This window comes from Oreochromis aureus, linkage group 22 (assembly GCF_013358895.1).
Source record: "Oreochromis aureus strain Israel breed Guangdong linkage group 22, ZZ_aureus, whole genome shotgun sequence".
NCBI classification, from domain to species: domain Eukaryota; kingdom Metazoa; phylum Chordata; class Actinopteri; order Cichliformes; family Cichlidae; genus Oreochromis; species Oreochromis aureus.
The window spans coordinates 37,810,989-37,831,223 of record NC_052962.1 but is presented as its reverse complement, the minus strand read 5'-3'; the positions used below and the strand labels follow the sequence as shown (position 1 = coordinate 37,831,223).

Here is a 20,235-nt window from a genome sequence, read left to right as displayed (position 1 = left end):
ACAGTACCAATGGATAATTACTAAGGTAATGAGTAATTTGGGCTAGTATCAGAAGATTAAGAACGACTCTTAGAGCTCTGGTACATGAATGGTAGAGAAACCACACAAACACAGTTGTGTGGCTTTAAAAGTACTTTAGTGATGTTAAGCCTTTTAAAAGAATTTTGTAACCAACACTGAATTACAACAGGTTTAACAGAACTTCAAGTATAAAAATTTCCCCAAAGTAGCAAAACAATAGAATAAAATAAAATTGTGCACAAGTAAAAGTATTAGTCTTTAAGTCCAAATGGTACCGGTGGGGCCCATGACAAGCGGGCGTATCGCATTAGAGTCCGTCCAATGAGGAGTGTGTGTGTGATTGTCTGTCCTACCCGTACTACTTGTACAGTAGAGGATTGTAGTCCATCAATGTGCAAATGAGTGTGCGTGTATGTATATTGTCTCCTAGGATCTTGGGTTGGCTCGCCATCCAGTGAACACTGGAACACTCTGGGTTCTGGAATCGCTGACCTGATCTTTGGATTCATCCCATATAAAAACCTGACCTATAAACAATGGTCAAATATATGTCACGAACAATTTAGGAATAACTCTCACAAATTAAACTAAAGTAGTGTCACACTGCAGTAACTACTATTCAGATCAGCTCTCATCAATTCAATCATCATCAGTTCAATCATGTTGTACAACATTAAAATATCAAGGTTCAAAGTTCAAAGTATCAATATCCAAAATTTCACAGTATCAAGGTTCAATACTTGTTTGTAACCTGCAGTAACATTAAAGATTATCTACAAGGTTTCAAACATTCAGGAATTATAGTCACCATATAATTCACTTCCATTGTAAACATTAATTACATCCAACAAAATAAACTCACTGTACATATATATCTAATCACAAATAAATAAGTATATTACCCCTTTTAAGAAATGGAATAATATGCAAATGCTTATCAGAAATGAACAAAGTGCAAATAATCAATTTCAATAACACGTACACACACAGGACTTAGTCCACAAATAGGAGTATTAAAATAGACGTGCTTAATCCTGCTTGTACCATAGGCCTACTAGTACAAGTGGAAATACACTAAAATTACCTTCAAGTATTCAATACTGAGTATTGTAAAACAACTGATTGACATTAAAAATTAAACAGGAAGCAGGATAAAGTCTGCTTACAATTATCTCTCATAAAGTTATTTTTAGCTGCTTTAAACATTTACAGCTTTTCACATGTTAATGACTTGGTTAACGATCTAACTAGCATAACAACAGTGCGTTTCAGAGACACCCAACAACTGTACCCACACTCCGCACATCACGTGTCTGATTAGCCACATTTAGCTTACCGCCGTCGAGTGGATGCTCAGCGTTTACGTGAAGCCACAGCTCAGTAAACCTTCCGGTTTCGCTCTGCCCTCTACGACAACAAGTGCAAAACCATATTTTGTGAACAATATCAGTTTAGATGGTATTTTTAACTCGTTAGAGGTTAATTTCTCCAGCTACCGATAGCAAAGTTTTAGTCCGCCTGCTCTGTTCGGCTGTAGAAGCAAGAGACTGAAAACTTGGGAGCTGGCACTAAGGAGGGACAAGAGCTGCCTAGAGCTTCACCGATTGGTTGACATGCGAGGAGTGGAGTAAAACAATAGGCTCTCATCAGAGCTCATCAACCCTCGGAGAAACTTAACTTTTGTTTGACCAGAGCATATCATATATAATCTGCGTCCCTTCCATGTTTAAATAAATATTTTGATCTCGTTTCACTTTCATTAAACAAGGACAGTAAGAACAGGAACAATGAACATAAAATGTTTTACTTTTTCTTCTCTTTTGTTTGAGATGATTTTAGGAACTGGGTTACATATGGCTGGAAACACACACACACACACACACACACACATGCACCACACACACCCACACACAGAATACAGACACTGATGTTGTTCAGAGATGCCTGCTTAAGAATGTCACGTGTATTTGTAATTCCATATTCATGAATGATTGCTTGCTGACAATAAAAGGGCTGTAGCGAAGGAATCAGTGGAAGTGGGCTGAGTTCAGGTGAAGGAATCTTTTCCTCAACTTTGGCTGACTTCCTCATGAGCCACAAAGACAAAGTGCTCTGTCTTGTTTTGTTTTGTCGTGCAGTTATTGGTTTCGTGTTCCAGCGGGGTTTGTGCCTAGATAAACCCAACAGACAGCATCCTTTAATAGAAAAATACATTTAAAATTTTGTCTCATCTTTGTAACAGGAGTTTGTGACAGTAGTTTCCAGGAACAGGAGAGATGACCTAAATTCAGGATACACAGGAAAATCCCACCTTCATCCAGTGGTTTGCTTTGAGCTTCACGGTGCTGATTCAGCTATAGAAGATCATTCTGTAGTGTCCCGGGGCTCCTGCTCTCCTCATCACTGATGCTGCCACCAGTAGCGGTTTTAGATACGGGCGACACGGGCGGTTGCCCGGGGCGGCATCGTGGTGGGGGGCGGCATCACGGGCATCGGCAAAAAAATAAATAAAAAAATGCTCGTACTCATGCTGCCCCGACATCATGCCAGCGCATATTAGGGATGGCATAGGCACCGATCGGTTTTCTATCGCCCATTTGCTGGGAGTAAGGGCGCCCTCCGTTTGCGAGGTGCGCCTGCTGCTTGCGGCACAGGGAGGAGAGGGCGGGGCGGCGGGGATTCTCTGGCTGGCTGGAGCAGCATCTAATAACCAACTCGCAAAATAAAACAAAATAAAAACAAACCAACAAACACGAAAACACCAGACATTATGATAAAGACTTATAATTTGCACCGATGTTGTTTTCTATATTTCCCTCGGGATGAATAAAGCATAATCAATCAATCAATCAATCAATACACGAAAACTGAGCGCGAGAGCCCTCGGTGCGCCTGCTCGCTGCTGAAGTCAAAGTAAACTTTATTGTCATCTCCGCTACATACAGTCCGGTATATAGAGAGACGAGACGACGAGGCTCCAGTTACAGCAGTGCAAGTAAACGAACAATAAATATTTAAGAGTAAGAAAATAAATATACACTTTAGGACTCGGGGTAAAGGGATCAATAACAATTTAAAATGTATATTTTATATTTTGTTGATTTAAAGTCTCACACAAACTTTTAAAGTTTAAAAAGAGAAAGAAGAGGAGTGTAGCGACTTCCATAGTCGCTAGAGGCCGGGGATTGAGCCTGCCTATTTGCCTGACGCGCTGTCAACTTTAGGCAATAATGCGAGAGGTGGAATTGCTTGCTTGTTTATTAAAGTGCTTGAAAAGTTTACAGAGCAATGTGATCGGCTCATGATTCAAACTCTTAAAACATCACAGCTCTAATGCAACAAGGGAAACTCGTTGGCTGCGGTCAACAAAACTACAGCTACCCAGCCCTGCTCTCTGTCAAAATCAAACCAGTGAATGACAGACTGACAACGCCCTCTTAATGTCACCGCTAGCACCCACGTGACTCCTGTTACACATCACCATAGCAACCAAACAAACGAAACCCAGTGATCATTAAAATTCAATATTTAATTATGGCTCCTACAAGGAGAAACGAGCAAAAGATACAGGTAAGGAGATGTGTCATTGGATAAAGGCAGGTCATGTATCCTAAAACTTTCAGAATACTTTCTTAATTATGTGGGTTACAGCTCCTCCAAGAAGAAATGGTAAAAATAGTTACAGTAACAGACTAAACTCCAAACAATATATACAATAATATAATATTAATATAATAGTAATTAGTCAGTGTCAATTGTTGATTTGTCCTGTTCTCATTGTATGACCTAATTATGATGTCTGTTTAGTAGCCGCTTGCATACTATATTTTCTCTGTCTTCATATGTGTGTGTGTGTGTGTGTGGTGTGGGGGGGGCGCCAGAGGAGTGTTCAGCCCAGGGCGCCAAATAGGCTAGGACCGCCACTGGCTGCCACCATAGCTGGACTGGCCATCGGGCATACCGGGCATTTGCCGGTGGGCCGCTGGCGATTTTTGTTTTTATGGGCCGATGGATTTTTTTAAATTTTTTTTAGGAAGGGTGTATATATAATGAAAGGTGTTGGATTGGCCAATTGGTCATGATCGACTCTGGGCTGGACCAATTACAGCCGAGGAGGCCGGCTGCACCCTCCCCTTGTTTAGCAATCTTATAGACGAACTAAAGAAAATGGAGAACAAAAAAAGGAAAGGAGGTGTTTATGAAAATATCACTAAATCTGTCATTTATTAATTTTAATATTAATTAATGATCATGTCTCACCTCTAGTGTTCTTGGTCTTAATTTAAGGTTTTTCGTATAGCGATTGACAGATCACGTGACTTTCGCGCATTGCATGCCGGGAACTCGAGGCAAAACAATCCAAATACCGCATCAAATGCAAGCATTTGCAGCACCGCAAAACGTTCATTCTCCAGTTCCAATACCTTCTTGGTTTTCTTTGCCGCACAAAAAAGGAATGTACAAAACTAAGGAGAATAATGCCGGACCGTATAAAGACAGACTCGACGAAAAAGGCAAAGAAAAGATACAGGAAAAAATCAAAGGAGTGAGAGGGTCAGACCCTTATGAGCACACAGAGTGGACAAAAGACGTTAGCGTGCTGCCCAACTTTCACCACGCTCAGATTTATAATTATACGGTTCTTGGGTGAGTGCATACACTCATGAAGTTTTTAGTAACTTCAGGTCACTGCAACAAGCCCAGGTACAGTTTACCGACGGATAGGTACAGGACCTTGAATGCACCGTGTAGAACGAAAGACCATCGTAGAAACAAAGGTAAGTTTACCAGTCTCACAAATCGTCGTCATAAATACACATTCGTTAACCGCTTTATTAATATAACCTTTGAGCTCAACGGTAATTAATTAGTAGTGGAAATAATTTCTGGTGCGCATTACAGAAATGTAGCAGTGACAATAATATTGTATGCTGTAATCGCACTGGGCAATTAGTGATACAAAACAACTGTTTTATCCTGTGAATAAAAGTATATGTTTTTGTCAATGTACCGTGGTAATAACAGAAGTGAAACGCAATATTGTGTCAGGACAATTCACTATTTATGCACAATAAATAAAGGAGCATAGCGCGACCATTTCTGTTCAGCCCAGACTTGCTTGTAACCTATATCACCAATTATGTTAAGAAAAGTGACGTATTAACTACTACAAAACACTGACCTTTGTGGAAATGCTTGGAGCAGATTAACATGTGAGCTGGAGTGTTCTGAGACGTTATATTTGGTATATCCAGACCATCCGTCTGCTCTTACTTCGGAAACATGGCTTAAAAAATTTCTCTTCAACTACGTAATCCGATAAAAAAAAAAAAAGATCTCTTTACCCGTCGGCTTCCCGTGGCTGTCATGCGACCGGCTATTGCAGTTAATAATACAACAGCTTCTTGCCATTTTTTGGGTTTCTTTTTATCGCTGTGTAACTGAGTTCAGTTGAAAGCCTGCGTGCGCTAGTACCTCTTGCCTCAAGTTCCCAGAATCCTTTGCGGTTTTACCCCTGAAAGACATCACGTTTTCAATCTCTATCCTGGTGGGCCGGTCTCTAGTCAAAATGCCCGGGCCGATTTTTTGTCCCAGTCCAGCCCTGGCTGCCACTGCCAACACTGTCAGTCATCTTTGTGACAGCCTCAAGTCTGTGTGGAAGCCCTTGTTGGTCAGACCCATGATGGTGGCATTTCCCTGCTTCAGTTCGTCACTGGAGGAACCCAGCACCATCTAGATGGGACAGGTGTCACCTAAGAGACACCAGTCATCTTAGATAACAGAAACCACAAGTTGATATTTAGCTGTAAGACGCTTTTTTCTGCTCCACCAGTCACTAACTCACACTTTTTCACTGTTTCCAAAACAAATCCAAAAACCCCAGAACAAAACAAAGATTTCTTTCTGTAGAGAGCAACATGTCTGTGACTTTTTAATTTCACACTTTCACAGGTAATTTTAAAACTGGCAATTACTGAATTAGTGAAAACCTCCAGAGCAGTTTTTTTGCAGTGTAGGTACATTTATAAAGGTTTTAAGGACTTTATTCATGGTAATATTACAAGAAACATTAGTAATATTATTCACTTTCTTAATACGGGAGCTATATTTAAAAATAAGTTTACACATATTTGCAATAAACAGTCAAATAATCTGATTCTTTTGTCAACCATGTAACAACATAATAAACATCTGAACTGAGTTAGTATAAATGCCAAAGGTTTTAAAACAATTTCCCTTAATACTGTAAAATGATTGATCTACTGATAAAACACAAATTATCCAAGTCACAGTTGGATCCACAGCATTTCCATGGAGAGTGTCTGTACATTAGTAGCACCAGAGTCCTGGTCAACATGACTCAGTCTGGAGCAGGGAGCTCTGCTCTGGGGACACTGTCACCATCAAATGGACCAGTCATAAGGTCTATGTATCAGACTGTTTAGCCTAGCCTCAACAGAGGGATGGAAAATCCTCCTAAACTTTCCATTTATTACACTCGCACTAGAACATCAGGGATTCCAGCTCGTTTTACAGGCAGTGGATCAAACTCTGACTTCACTCTGATCATCAGTGGAGTCCAGGCTGAAGATGAAGGAATGGTAAATGGTACATGGACTGGTTCTTATATAACACTTTTCTACTCAGCTTGAGCAATCAAATCTCTTCATAAAACATGCCTCATTCACAGACGTTCATATAAACACTAAATTCTATGCCTGAGTGCTTTCTATCTAGCATTCAGACAAATGTTCAGCATTTTACTCTCACCTGTCAAAGAGTCTAAAATATTTGAAACTGTAGCCTTTTCGTGTTTGTTACTGATCAATATCTGAGTAATATTATTCATAATTAGGCACTAATACACATGGTGTCTTGATGCATGCTCAATCATCTAGATAAGTAAAACCCACAAGGTTGATTCGGTTCATCTGGATGTAATGTTATCAGCAGGAGAAACGTTTCATCACCATCCAAGTGACTTCTTCAGTTTCAGCTGACTGCAGGTTTCCCCAAACCTTATAAACAGTACATTTGCATAATAACTGAAACCAGCCCAGTGAAGGAACAGTGGGCTGGGAGGTCAGTTCGTTGATCATTAATATGCAAATTCTCATGACCATTAATAAACAGCCAATGATCAACGGCCATGAGTAAGACACACGGTCTGGTGCAAAGATTCAGTAAAGTTCTGATGATGTGCTGCTTATTATTTTATGCTGTAATCTTTATAGTGTAGTACAGAGCAAGATGAAGAAATGATGACTTTTCTTCATGCAATTGCCTTTTTCAGCTAAGGAACATCTCCAAACTGCGAACTTTGCTGTCTAAATCTGAGTTAGAAATGGTTATTCATGCTTTTATTTCATCTCGCTTAGATTATTGTAACAGCCTTTTTCTTTGTTTGAGCAAAAGGAATCTTGAGCGTCTCCAGTTAGTCCAGAATGCTGCTGCAAGGCTTTTAACCAAGACACGAAAAGAGAGCACACATTACACCAGTGTTACGTTCATTACACTGGCTTCCAGTACATTTTAGAATTCATTTTAAAATCTTGGTACTGACTTTTAAAGCTTTGAATTGTGATGCCCCTGCCTACATTTCCGATCTTTTAGAACCCCACACTCCCTCTCGCAGCCTGAGATCTTCTAATCAAAGGCTGTTGGTCGTCCCACGAACTCGTTTTAAGACTAGAGGTGATAGATCTTTTAGAGCGGTGGCCCCCAGGTTGTGGAATGCTCTCCCTCCATCTTTACGTTGTCTTGATTGTATTTATTCTTTTAAAAAGCAGCTTAAGACTCATTTATTTAGATTGGCTTTTAATTAGATTTGTGCTGTATGTTTGATTATTAATGTATTTTAATGTATTTTATGTATTTCTGTCTTATATTACTGTGAAGCACTTTGTGGTTTTTATCCTGTGAAAAGTGCTATATAAATAAATTGAAATTGAAATTGAAATTGAAATATTTACCTACTGTATTGCCAGATTTGAAGTATGTCACAGAATAGCCTGCCCAATCCTCACAACCAAAGCTTGCTCAGCATAAGATGCACAATGTAAAACTTCAAAAAAAATGCTTTTAAAATAATCAACAAAATGCAAATTGCTGATTTTATGAAAAACTCAATGGAATAATTAAAAAGACTAAGAGAAAAAATGATGTAATTACAGCAGACAGAAATACCAAATCACTGATTCTTGAACACAGAGTAAACCTTTTATAATGGACAAGGGCATTTCCATGATTTCCATAGAGAGCCACTTTGCATCAGCAGCACCATGCTCCAGTGCTCTGGGAGAGTTTATAGTCCTGAGAGTTGAACACTGGATGACTGACAGCTGTCCTTCATCACAACAGAAGCCACAGAAATCCTCCTCATCAAAAACATGACTTTGATCTGCGTCCTCATCTGGACTCTCCTCTGCTGCTGCTTCACAGGTAAAGTCCAGAGAATCAAACTCCTCTCCTCTATCAACATCTGTCCCTCTGAAATGAAGCCCACAAAACCATGAAGCTGCTTTATGTTTTTGTCTCTGTATCCTCAGAGTCCAGAGGACAGATCACAGTGACTCAGCCTGGAGCAGTGAGCTCTGCTGTGGGAGGATCTGTGAACATCAAGTGTAGGACCAGTCAGGATGTTTATGTTTATAACAACAATCATCTTTTAGCCTGGTACCAACAGAGAGATGGAGGAGTTCCTAAACTGCTCATTTACGGTGCTAGCACTCGAGTATCAGGGATTCCAGCTCGTTTTACAGGCAGTGGATCAAACTCTGACTTCACTCTGACCATCAGTGGAGTCCAGGCTGAAGATGCAGCAGTTTATTACTGTCAGAGTCGGCACTATCCTAACAGTCAGTGGGTGTTCACACAGTGAAAACAGTCGTACAAAAAAACCTCCTCAGTCAGACTGAAGAGAAACTGAACTGACTGCTGCAGCTGGAAGATACTGCAGAGACTGATACAGTTCACTGAGGACACACACACACACACACACACACACACACACACACACACGCAAAAATAAAGTGATTCATCACAAATTTGTGTCCTACTGCTATCGCATACATGTTGTGTTCTTCAAATATATATTTAACTAAAGAACAAATGTAGGCCATTAACAGATACCAGAATAAGTCTTCTTCATGACCTTTGACCTTAGAACTGTAACAAATCCACTGAATCTATATCAAGATAAAATAATCTGAGGACAAAAATCTGAAAATGTTCCTGATCAGTGAGTAAAGATTTTACTGTAAACATATCATCAAACATGAACATGAGTGAAAAAGCTGTTATTGAACTGAAGGTGTTTTCATTTTATTCATATTTTGTTCATATCATCATTCATTTAATCTTTTCCTTGTTCGTCAATGAATTGAAAACTTTGTACTTCAGATTCTTTCTAATCACTCCTTGTATTCGTTGACTCTCCTGTCTGTGAGTTCTCCTCAGAACAAACAGCTCATAAGAGACACTAAAGACTCTTTCTTCTTTAGACTTGCTTTGTAGTCTGGTGAGACTGTTTCCATGGCAACATTCATGTAACTTTGAACAAACATAAAAATAACCTGTACAATTTTCAAACTCCTTTTTCAGCTTTTGCCAAAATGCAGATCTCCTTAATGGTTCTTTCAGCCTGTGTTTTATTTTACCAGTGTAAAATAAAGACATCATGTTGGAGTGCAGAGTTGGTCTAAATTCTTCTAAATGAAAAATATATTCATCAAGTGCAGGTTTGTAGATTTGAATAAAATAAAATGTCTGATTCAACCAAAATTTACTTTGCAAAACATCTTTATTACCTAAAACATGAATGTTGTCATTATGAGAAAGAAAATAACAGTTTTAGTCTTTATTTGTTCTTTAAAAAGAAAGATGGAGAGACAGTTACAGAGTTGAGAATGAGAGCATTAAACCAGTATCAGGTTGAGTCAGGTCAGGACTGGGAACACTGGACTCTCCTCAGTGGCTCTGAGACCAGAGTCTGGCAGCCCTGGGTGGCCTCACAGGTCACAGAGCCCACCTTCATCCAGCGGTCTGCAGGGAGCCTCAGGGTGCTGCTCCAGCTGTAGAGGCCGTCATTCTGCAGCACCACGGGCTCCTGCTCTCCTCCCAGCTGATGCTGCCACTGCCATCCACCTTCCAGGACAGCCTCCAGTCTGAGGGGAAGCCCTTGTTGGCCAGACATGTGATTGTTGCAGTCCCCTGCTGGAGCTCCTCACTGGAGGGGGGCAACACTGTCAGGATGGGACGGGTATCACCTAGGAGACACCAATCAGCTTAGAGCACAGGGAGCACACAGCTGTCAATCAAACCACAGACAGTCGGACACCTTTACTGTAAGAGCTGATTTTCTCCGTTAAGAAGTTTCTGTCAGGTGTTTTTTCTGCTGCACCAGTCATTAACTCACACATTGTTTCACTTCCCTTTAAGAAAGCTCTCATGCATATCAGCACAGAGAGAATCATCACACAGTTTGACCTGAAATATGTTCAAACTACACTGGAAATAAAAGAAGCAGATGTGGCAACATTTACAAAACAAGTTTAAAATCATCAATATTGTACATGACTTATATTAATATTAACTGGAAACAAATAAATAAGATATATATATTCAGTGACACATAATGCTCTCATGGATATCTAAAGCATTTTTTTAAGTTCACATAAACTCAAACTAATTTCAAACAATACTTTACAGACTAAAGACATCAGAGATGATTTTTATATTTTTTTTGTTTTTTTTTTCCAGTTTCAATTAGACTGAAATGTAGACATAACATTTTTAGAGATCAGATTTGAATTACCATCCATGACATAAGAGGATGATAAAAAATTCCAGCATCAAACTTGTTGCAAAGTTACATGATTTTCTCTCATTCAAAAATCAGAAAATTAATTGTTAAATCATCTGCAACAAAAAGATAGTATTTGACAGTTAAACAGAATAAACTTACTTCCAACATTCAGTCTGGTTCCTCCACCAAAAGTCCACCACAGTGATACAAACTCATTGAGCCGCCGTACAAAAACCTCTGACTGTAGAGAGACACGGCTCTCTGACTCTGAAACAAACAGACTCAACAAAATAATTCACTGTTTACACAGCAGCAATGACTCAGCTGATATGACTTCTTCAAATAACATCATACAATGTTAGTTTAAATATAGTTTGATCCATAAGTTTTTGGATGATGACACTTTCACAGTTTTACTCTGTACATCAACACAGTGGAATCTGAGTCAAACAATTATAATGTGACTGAAGTGCAGACCTTCAAGGCCCACAAAACTCTTTATGCTTTAAAGGCATGAGGAGTTTTTTGAGTTTAGTTTTCTATCGGCTGTTTAGGAATCACAGTCATATTTACAGATTAGCCCCAATTTTGAGAGGCACATAATTAATTGGATAAACAAAGATAATTGTAAATATAATAATAATTTTAAATTCTTGGATAAAAATCCTTTAGACAATGACTACCTAAAGTCTTGAACCAGTGGAGAACCCCAAATGCTGTGTCCTCCCTCAAGATGCTCTACTAGGCCTTTACTGAAGCCATCTTTTTGGGGGGGGTCATTATTCATTTGCACTGTGAAAGATTGTGAAGTGAGTGTTGCAGCACTTGGCTGAATGTGAGCAGAGAGTATAGCTGTGTACACTTCACATTTCACCCTGCTACCTCTATCAGCAGTAACATTATCAATAAACACTAGTGGCCCAGCTACACTGGCAGCCAAAAACATCAGTGCCATAACTTCGTCTCCACCATCTTTGACAGACGATGTGATTTGATTCAGATCCGTTTTTCTCCTTTGTAATTTTCTCTTCCAATCATGCTGAAAAAACTTCATGTTGGAACTGTTCCTGCTCTTTTAAATGTTTTACTGGCAAAGTCTAATCCAGCCTGTTGAGTTTGTAATCAGGTAGCGAAGGCGACGCCTGGGTTCAACACTTTATTTCAGGCTTTACAGCGACACTCCATGTTGTTACCTCTCTCTACTTTCTTTTTCTCCCCTCTCTCTTACCCAGCCTCATTAGCGGCACCCCTGGTCTGACAGGGTAACAGCATGTAATAATTTGCCTCCTTTGTTATACACTGTAAAATCTAATTAGTTCCCAGAACTCAAAAAAATTATGGAAACTCATTGCCTCAAAAAAATTGAGTAAAGCTTAGCTAAAAATGACTAAGTTAGGACAACTTATTTAGTTTGAGTACTCTGTACAAGGTCATTTGTTCCCAGAACTCAAAAAAATTGGATCAAGTTTACGTAAGATGACCAAGTTAGGGCAACTTACTCATTTTGAGTACACTGTACAGCCTTGTTAGTTCCCAGAACTCAAAAAAATTATGGAAACTCGTTGCCTCAGAAAAACTAAGTAAAGCTTACTTAAGATGACTGTTAGGACAACTTATACATTGCAAGTCTGCAGTATTAACAATAACTTGATATTTCTGACTGTACAATACTAATTGTTTACCTACTGACAAACATGTTAAGTTCAACTAAATGAAAAAACAATTTGTGGTAACCTGAATATGATTAAAAATAATTAACAACAATTTTTGTAATGATGTTAAAATGAGCCCAACTTTTATTTTCAAACACAACAAAGTATAACAGCCAACATACTGGACACTGTTCTGCTGAACAACAAACAATTACATTGCCATCACTGTTATAATCTTACAATGAAACAAAGTCTCAGATGTAATTATTCTGAAAATAAGTTTAGGCCTACCACAGTTTGTTTTGTACTTACTTATATAATCAAAATAAAATATTTGTTGTTCTGTCACAAGTGCAGTCTCTGATTTAAACAACACATTTGTTTTTCATTCCAACACATGAGCTGGAATGTTGTATTATTTTAAGGATGCTTGTTTCCAGTCCAGGCATTACTGCCTGAATGACTGTCATGGATCGAGGTGATCCAAATGTAGATGCAGAAGAAAGTCTTTAACTTCCCTTAAGTACAGTGGCAGTGGATGTGGGTTGGAGGAGCAATGAGCTTGAACCTGCAGGCGACCATCTTCACTGACCACACCATCTGTGACGGAGGACTCATCTCTCCTGTTGTCCTGCAAGCAAACAATTATATTTTTTGGAACATGAACTTAATTGCTTTCTTAAAACATTTTTTTCTGCATTTGGTATAAAACAGACTGCAATTTAGACGATCTCAGGCCCCCTCCCCACCGGAGAGGTGACATTCAATGTCCCAAATTGTCAGTCTGGATAGCCCTGACCACCACCCAACACACAATAATGTCATGAAAGCATCATTTTAAAAAGGGCTATGCAAACACGGCCAATAACTTTCATTCTAATGATGTGCAAAATGATTTGGGCACAAAACAAATTGTGCTGTTAGAAAACTTGCAGACTTCACTATATACAGTGTAGACCCTCTAAACTAAGTTTGGGGGATGTGATCTTTCAAGAAATGCAGACCAAACTGTTGTTGTTTGTTTACTCACACAGCATGTCTTGTAGAATTAACTGGAGTCACCAGCAACAGCATAGTGCAGTCATATCTCAAGTCTAATAACAGAAGACAGGAAAAGATCAGTAAAGAAACAACTTCCCCAAACCAAAGCACAAATAAAACAATAAGTAAAACAGGCTGATCTAAAGTATGATTAAAGTTCAGCCTGATTAATATAAATGTCACTGACAGTTGCTAATATATTGGAAAACCAAAATACTTACTGATGTCTTTCTGTCCAACAGCAGGAGTGCTGGTCCCGAGCCTCAAAGACAGTAAGAAGCAAGCAGAGGGAGAAAAAACAGAACATTTTTCAGAAACTGATTTGATCCTTAATGGCTGTGCAATCATTGTAACATAGAGTTTGCTTATGTTGTTAACTAAAGGCTAGATTTGACATTAATAGACGCAACAGATGTTCAAAAGCTGCCACAACGCATGAAAAAAAAATAGACGTCTCCGAAAACGTTGGAGCATTTTTGCAAATATGTGATGTCTTGATAAATCGAGCAGATATTTGAACTTTACACAGCTACATTCTCGCCTGAAAATATCTTAAAAGTTTATTTTGTGACCCAGAAAAAGTAATAAGTTTTCAGCGGCGCCTCCGCCATTGCCGCGCTTACAAATGCACACAGGCTCCGACAACCGCAGCCAACAAATGCGATCCTCCTTTTCCCCAGACTACCCTTTCTGGGTCACAAAATAACCTTTTAAGATATTTTCAGCCGACAATGTAGCTATGTAATGCTCAAATATCTACTTAATTTATCAAAATATCACATATTTGCAAAAGTGCTTCCACGTTTTCGGAGAGCTCTGTTATCCACCCCCCACACTCCACACCTACCCCACCCCTAACGGCTGCACCTCCCGAAGAATTTTGTCTGGGCTCTTATCTCACTTATTTATTTCAAACAATCAACAGAAAATTTCACCACATAGTTTTATGTAAGGTTTTTAAGGCTGTGGTGTTAATTTTTAAGTAACATGAGCCCAGCGGCAGCAGCAACGCTAGGCTAACACTAACTAGCTAGCAAGATTTTAAACCTGGTGCTAGACTAAGAGAAGCCACAAAATCAGTTTGAATAAGAGTAAACATTTACTCACCAAGTCAGTGTATCAGGTAAAGATCCACAGCAATGACAACAATAATATCTTGAGCTGGCTTCTCCAGGTTTGCTCAACATATTCCATAAAAAATGCACCATAAACATGCGGACTGATCCGAGAGGGAGGAGGACGGTAGTCACGTGGCATTTTCAAAACACATCTTTTATCCTTCCGCACTGACAAGCAAAACTTCCAGCTTACTTCGTTTTTCTAAGTTAAGACAACTCAAATAAATGGAGTTTATCAGCGTTTTTGCATAAAAAGTACTGGTAACTTATTTAAATTGAGTTCTAATAACAAATTGATAAAAATTGAGTTCAGCCTATTTAATATTTTTAATTAAACACAATGTCTTGATGCATGCTCAATCATCCAGGAAAGTAAATCTCCAAAAGTTGAATCTGTTCATCTGGACGTAGCGTTTTGTGGGAGAAACGTTTCGTCACTCATCCAAGTGACTTCTTCAGTCTCAGCTGACTGCAGGTTTCCCCAAACCTTATAAACAGTACATTTGCATAATGACTGAAACCAGCCCACTGAAGGAACCAATGGGCTGTGAGGTCAGTTCCTTAATCATAATTATGCAAATTCCCATGACCATTGATCAACAATCACTGACCAAAACCCACTGATCAAAGAACACTGATCAATGGCCATGAGTACCATTCACAGAGAGTTGGGGAATGGCTGCAATCACAGCATTGTAAGATGGCGAAAGATGAACTTTTGGAGATTTACTTTCCTGGATGATTGAGAATGCATCAAGATGTTTTAACCCACTTTGGCAAGGACTGCCTAAAGCTTGTACGTCAGTATGAGCAAACAACACGTAAGATGGCGGACTACAGGAACCACCTGAGATTCAGCCTCAGATGCTGACAAAACAGGATTACTCCTAAAAGTCTGCAAATGAGCTCTTCAGTTAAAGGCTTCCGGGCAACAAAAATCCTCCAGAAGGCACAGCATCAGTTGCTTAATGAACGGGTGAGGCAGACAAATTTTACCATCGACATGCTAAAATCTCAAGAGGAGCGGATCCGACAGAGACTGACAATGCTTTTAGATGAGAATACTCTTAAAAAGGTCTTTGACTTCACTGAGAAGGCTCGTCTAGCACAGCACAAGAAGTCTAAGACCAGGCAACAAAGGAAGTTTGACTTACTTTTTGTACGTCGGAAACCACCGCAAAATACGGAGAATGTCCTCAGTGGCCAGAAGAGACAAGGATGCGACATGGAGGATGTGGACAAGTGGGTGAAGAATTTGTCTGACAGACAGCTCACCCAAACAGAGAAAAACATCCTTGCTGAAGGGTTGAATTTTGCCGTCACACCGAGACAAATCCCTCTAGTGGAGCTGATCACAGCCACAGAAACAGCAATTCGTAACAACAATATTGCAGAAGTGGAAGCAGAGCAACTACGGACGAAAGTTTCGGCCTGTCTCAGCAATGCAAAGCCCCCAGCATCCAACATCACCATGGAGGAGAGGAAGGCACTCACATCACTTAGTGATGACAGCAACATTATCATCCTTCCGGCAGACAAGGGTAGGTGCACAGTATTGCTTAACCAGAAAGACTATCATGAGAAGATTTTGTCACTACTCAGTGATGAAAATACTTATGAGCCCCTGAAACGAGACCCAGGAAGTGGCTACAGGAAGAGGTTGATAAACAGTTTGAAGCAGTTAGAACAAGACAAGGCTATCGACCGGACCCCATACCACAGGCTGTACCCAGGGGAGTCTACACCAAGTCTGTATGGTTTACCGAAAATACATAAACAGGGTGCACCTTTAAGACCGATTGTCTGCATGATCAACTCGGTCACCTATAACATCTCCAAGTTTCTGGCTTCGATCCTCAACCCGCTGGTGGGCAGCTCTGAACACCACATCCAGAACACCCTGGATTTTGTTGAGAAGGTGAGAGATGTCATTATGGAGGCAGATGAAACCATGGTCTCGTACGACGTTACATCTCTCTTCACTTGCATCCCAGTCACGGAAGCGTTGGAGGTAGTCCGTAAGAGATTACAGGATGACACCAACCTCAGCAACAGGACCACTCTCAGCATCCACCAAGTGTGTTTGCTTTTGGAACTGTGTCTTCATTCCACCTACTTCACATACAAGGGTCAGTTCTACAGGCAGAAACATGGGTGTGCCATGGGCTCCCCAGTTTCACCCATCGTGGCCAATTTGTACATGGAAGAAGTGGAAAAGAGGGCGTTGCTATCCTACCCTGGAACACCACCAAGCCATTGGTTCAGATATGTGGATGACACCTGGGTGAAAATCAAATCTCAGGACGTACTACATTTCACGGATCACATTAACTCGGTGGACCGACACATCAAATTCACCAGGGAGGATATGAAAAGTGGCAGGTTAGCCTTCTTAGACTGTGAGATTTCCATTAGTAATGGGGGACATCTAAAAGCTGACGTGTACCGTAAACCTACGCATACGGATCAGTATCTAAGGTTTGACTCTCATCATCCACTGGAGCACAAACTGGGTGTCATCAGGACGCTACAACACAGAGCGAACACCATCCCCACTGACACAGCGGCCAGGGAGGCAGAAGAACAGCACATCAAGAAGGCCCTGAGTAAATGTGGTTATCCCAGCTGGACTTTTGTCAAAGCTGGGAAGGCACCTAAAGAAAGCTCCAGCCGATCTAGGAGAGAAGGACAACCGCTGCCCAGGCGAAAACCTGTAGTGATCCCATATGTGTCAGGAGTATCGGAACAGTTGAGATGCATTTTTTCTAAACACCGGGTCTCTGTGGCTTTTAAACCCCAAAATACGCTGCACCAAAAACTGGTCCACCCAAGGATCGGGTCCCCGACACAAACAGAGTAACATAGTGTACGCTGTTAAGTGCCAGGAGGATTGCCAGGATTTATACATCGGGGAAACCAAACAACCTCTAGCGAAGCGGATGGCACAACACAGAAGAGCAACCTCATCAGGCCAGGACTCTGCAGTTTATTCACACCTACAGGCCAGAGGACACTTTCAATGATGAGGATGTACACATCCTGGACAGGGAGGAACGCTGGTTTGAGCGCGGAGTCAAGGAGGCCATTTACGTGAAAAGGGAAAGACCATCTCTGAATCGAGGAGGGGGCCTAAGGGTACATCTTTCGCCATCTTACAATGCTGTGATTGCAGCCATTCCCCAACTCTCTGTGAATGGGACTCATGGCCATTGATCAGTGTTCTTTGATCAGTGGGTTTTGGTCAGTGATTGTTGATCAATGGTCATGGGAATTTGCATAATTATGATTAAGGAACTGACCTCACAGCCCATTGTTCCTTCAGTGGGCTGGTTTCAGTCATTATGCAAATGTACTGTTTATAAGGTTTGGGGAAACCTGCAGTCAGCTGAGACTGAAGAAGTCACTTGGATGAGTGACGAAACGTTTCTCCCACAAAACGCTACGTCCAGATGAACAGATTCAACTTTTGGAGAATTAAACACAATATTACATTTTACAGTGTAGAACCTTGAACACACAACACAGTCTTCCAGTTCTTGAGGGTAACTTGACAGTAATAAAGTTTTTTGTTTTTTTTAAATCTCATGCTGATACATGCAAGCTGATCTCTTGAACTCAAAATACTTTATCTTTTTAATTTATCTTGGCATATTGAGGAAACAATCTTGTATCTCTATGAAATGGGCTGTAGTAGACAGTCGTTCAATTACTTTGCACCATTTTCCAGCATCCAGTGTTTATTTCAGAATCCAGGTATCCTCTGTTTCCATTTGAAATGGTAGTTAAGACCTTCAATAATCAATAGCTCTTCTGTGTTGTTTTAAGTGCAGTACTGTACAAATGGCTGGTGAAATTCTCCAAAAGCTTTGTTGTTTTCAACATAATGTGTAATAACAACCTCATTACAATATATCCATACTTTATAATTTGTCATACCAACAGTAATCTGGGTTGCCACTCTGATCAAAGAACACTTGTTGTAAATTTAAGCATTTGCTTCAAACGTCATTAATTTATCATCTCATAGCCAATGTTCCCTCTAATTTTTCACGTGTCTGAGCGAACACACAAACTCCCTGAGCGTCCCTTGGACCACTGTGAGCGACATCAGACGTGTGCACTGTGGTCACGCCAGCATCTAATCCATCCAAGTTACATGGTTTATTAAAATAATCAAATTACAGCATTTACATTTATGTTAAATTACTTTTAATTAACTGCTTTAGCCCACTTACAATGAAAATGTAAAATAAATCTAGTTATTGACCTGTGTAGGATGTTAACACTATTGTAAGTAAAAATAACTTGAACTCCAATTTTGAAAACACAACTTTCTTTCTTTTTAAAAAAAGCTCTGACTTGTATTATGAGTCTGTGGTCTGGGAGAGCATCCTGTAGTTCTCTATAGTATATAATGACCAATGCTGGGCAATTAATTATATAGTTACTTCTTCAAAAAAGTAACTCAGTTTGGCAAACAACAAAGATTTTTGCAGCTATTTTTTTTTAATGCAGCCAAGGTGTTTTTAAATAAACGTTTCAAACTATTTACAGAACAATCAGCTGTTCTGCATCAAATCTGATGCCACACAAATTATTTGTGCCACTGCAAAAAATAATTTCTGTCCACTATGAGATAAATGAGAACAACAGTCTGATACCTGCAGGCCTGACAACAGGAGATGTATCACTCCTGTAACACCTGTAACATTCAGCAGCCGCCTCATTGTTCTGACACACACAACAAAACTACACTACACAAGATTTGCGCTAAACGTGGCAAATCTCGCACATCTCAAAGCACCGCCGTCACTCCTAAAACTTCCCCCCGTTTCTTAACAACTAGATGCCACGTTGCCATATGATTTTTTTGATTGGTCGACATGATACATTTTTGGACGAATAGGAAAGGGAGAGGGGGTGGGGTTTGTTTTTGCTCACAGGCGGACAGTGCTTTCGAGCCTTTTTTCTTATAAAACGCCATTTTTACCCGCAGTAAATATAAACAACGACAGTATTCAGGAAGAAAACCAAACATTGCAGATATTTTTTATCATAACTCTGGTTTTACGTGGCCGATCAACACAATTTAAAAACTGGTATAAAGTCCACACTTTTTCCGTCAGTTGTTCCGTCTGTCCTGCTCACATCTCCAATGGTTGTACACGTTGTCATTAACGGGGCTTCACTCCACATCAGCCACGCCGCTTTGCTAGCTAAAACACCGGTGTCGGCACATAAGGACGCTGTCAGAGCCTGTCAACAACGTTGATTAGCTGCGTATATACGAATGTGAATCGCATCATTGGCTGGACTATAGGATAAGGTGGCATCGTTCTAATCCCATACAGGAGCAGCCAGTCACTTACTGACTAACACTGCAAAACAGAATTGTTAAAGTATTAATTTTAATTTCAATGCAGGTTAGAATTTTTTTTGTGCGCAACGCAGATTTTCTGTGCGCAGAGACCGTGCCAGCAGTGCGCAATTGCGCACGTGCGCAGCTTAGAGGGAACATTGCTCATAGCATATGGCTATTTTTCTCTCTGTGGATCAATCTTCTGACAGACGTTTTCCTAGAAATAACTCCATTACA

The 20,235-nt window shown here is 40.1% G+C and overlaps 1 pseudogene and 1 gene segment (V, D, J or C); one reads left to right on the top strand and one right to left on the bottom strand.

Moving 5' to 3' along the window:
- The first annotated feature begins 8,411 nt into the window (after nucleotides 1–8,411).
- Nucleotides 8,412–8,902, top strand: LOC120435601. The segment is given in 2 exon segments: nucleotides 8,412–8,463; nucleotides 8,571–8,902. Coding segments are annotated over 2 exon segments (384 nt in total).
- Nucleotides 8,903–9,804: 902 nt separating this feature from the next.
- On the bottom strand, nucleotides 9,805–11,590 carry LOC120435600 (annotated as a pseudogene).
- Between the last annotated feature and the right edge of the window lie 8,645 nt (nucleotides 11,591–20,235).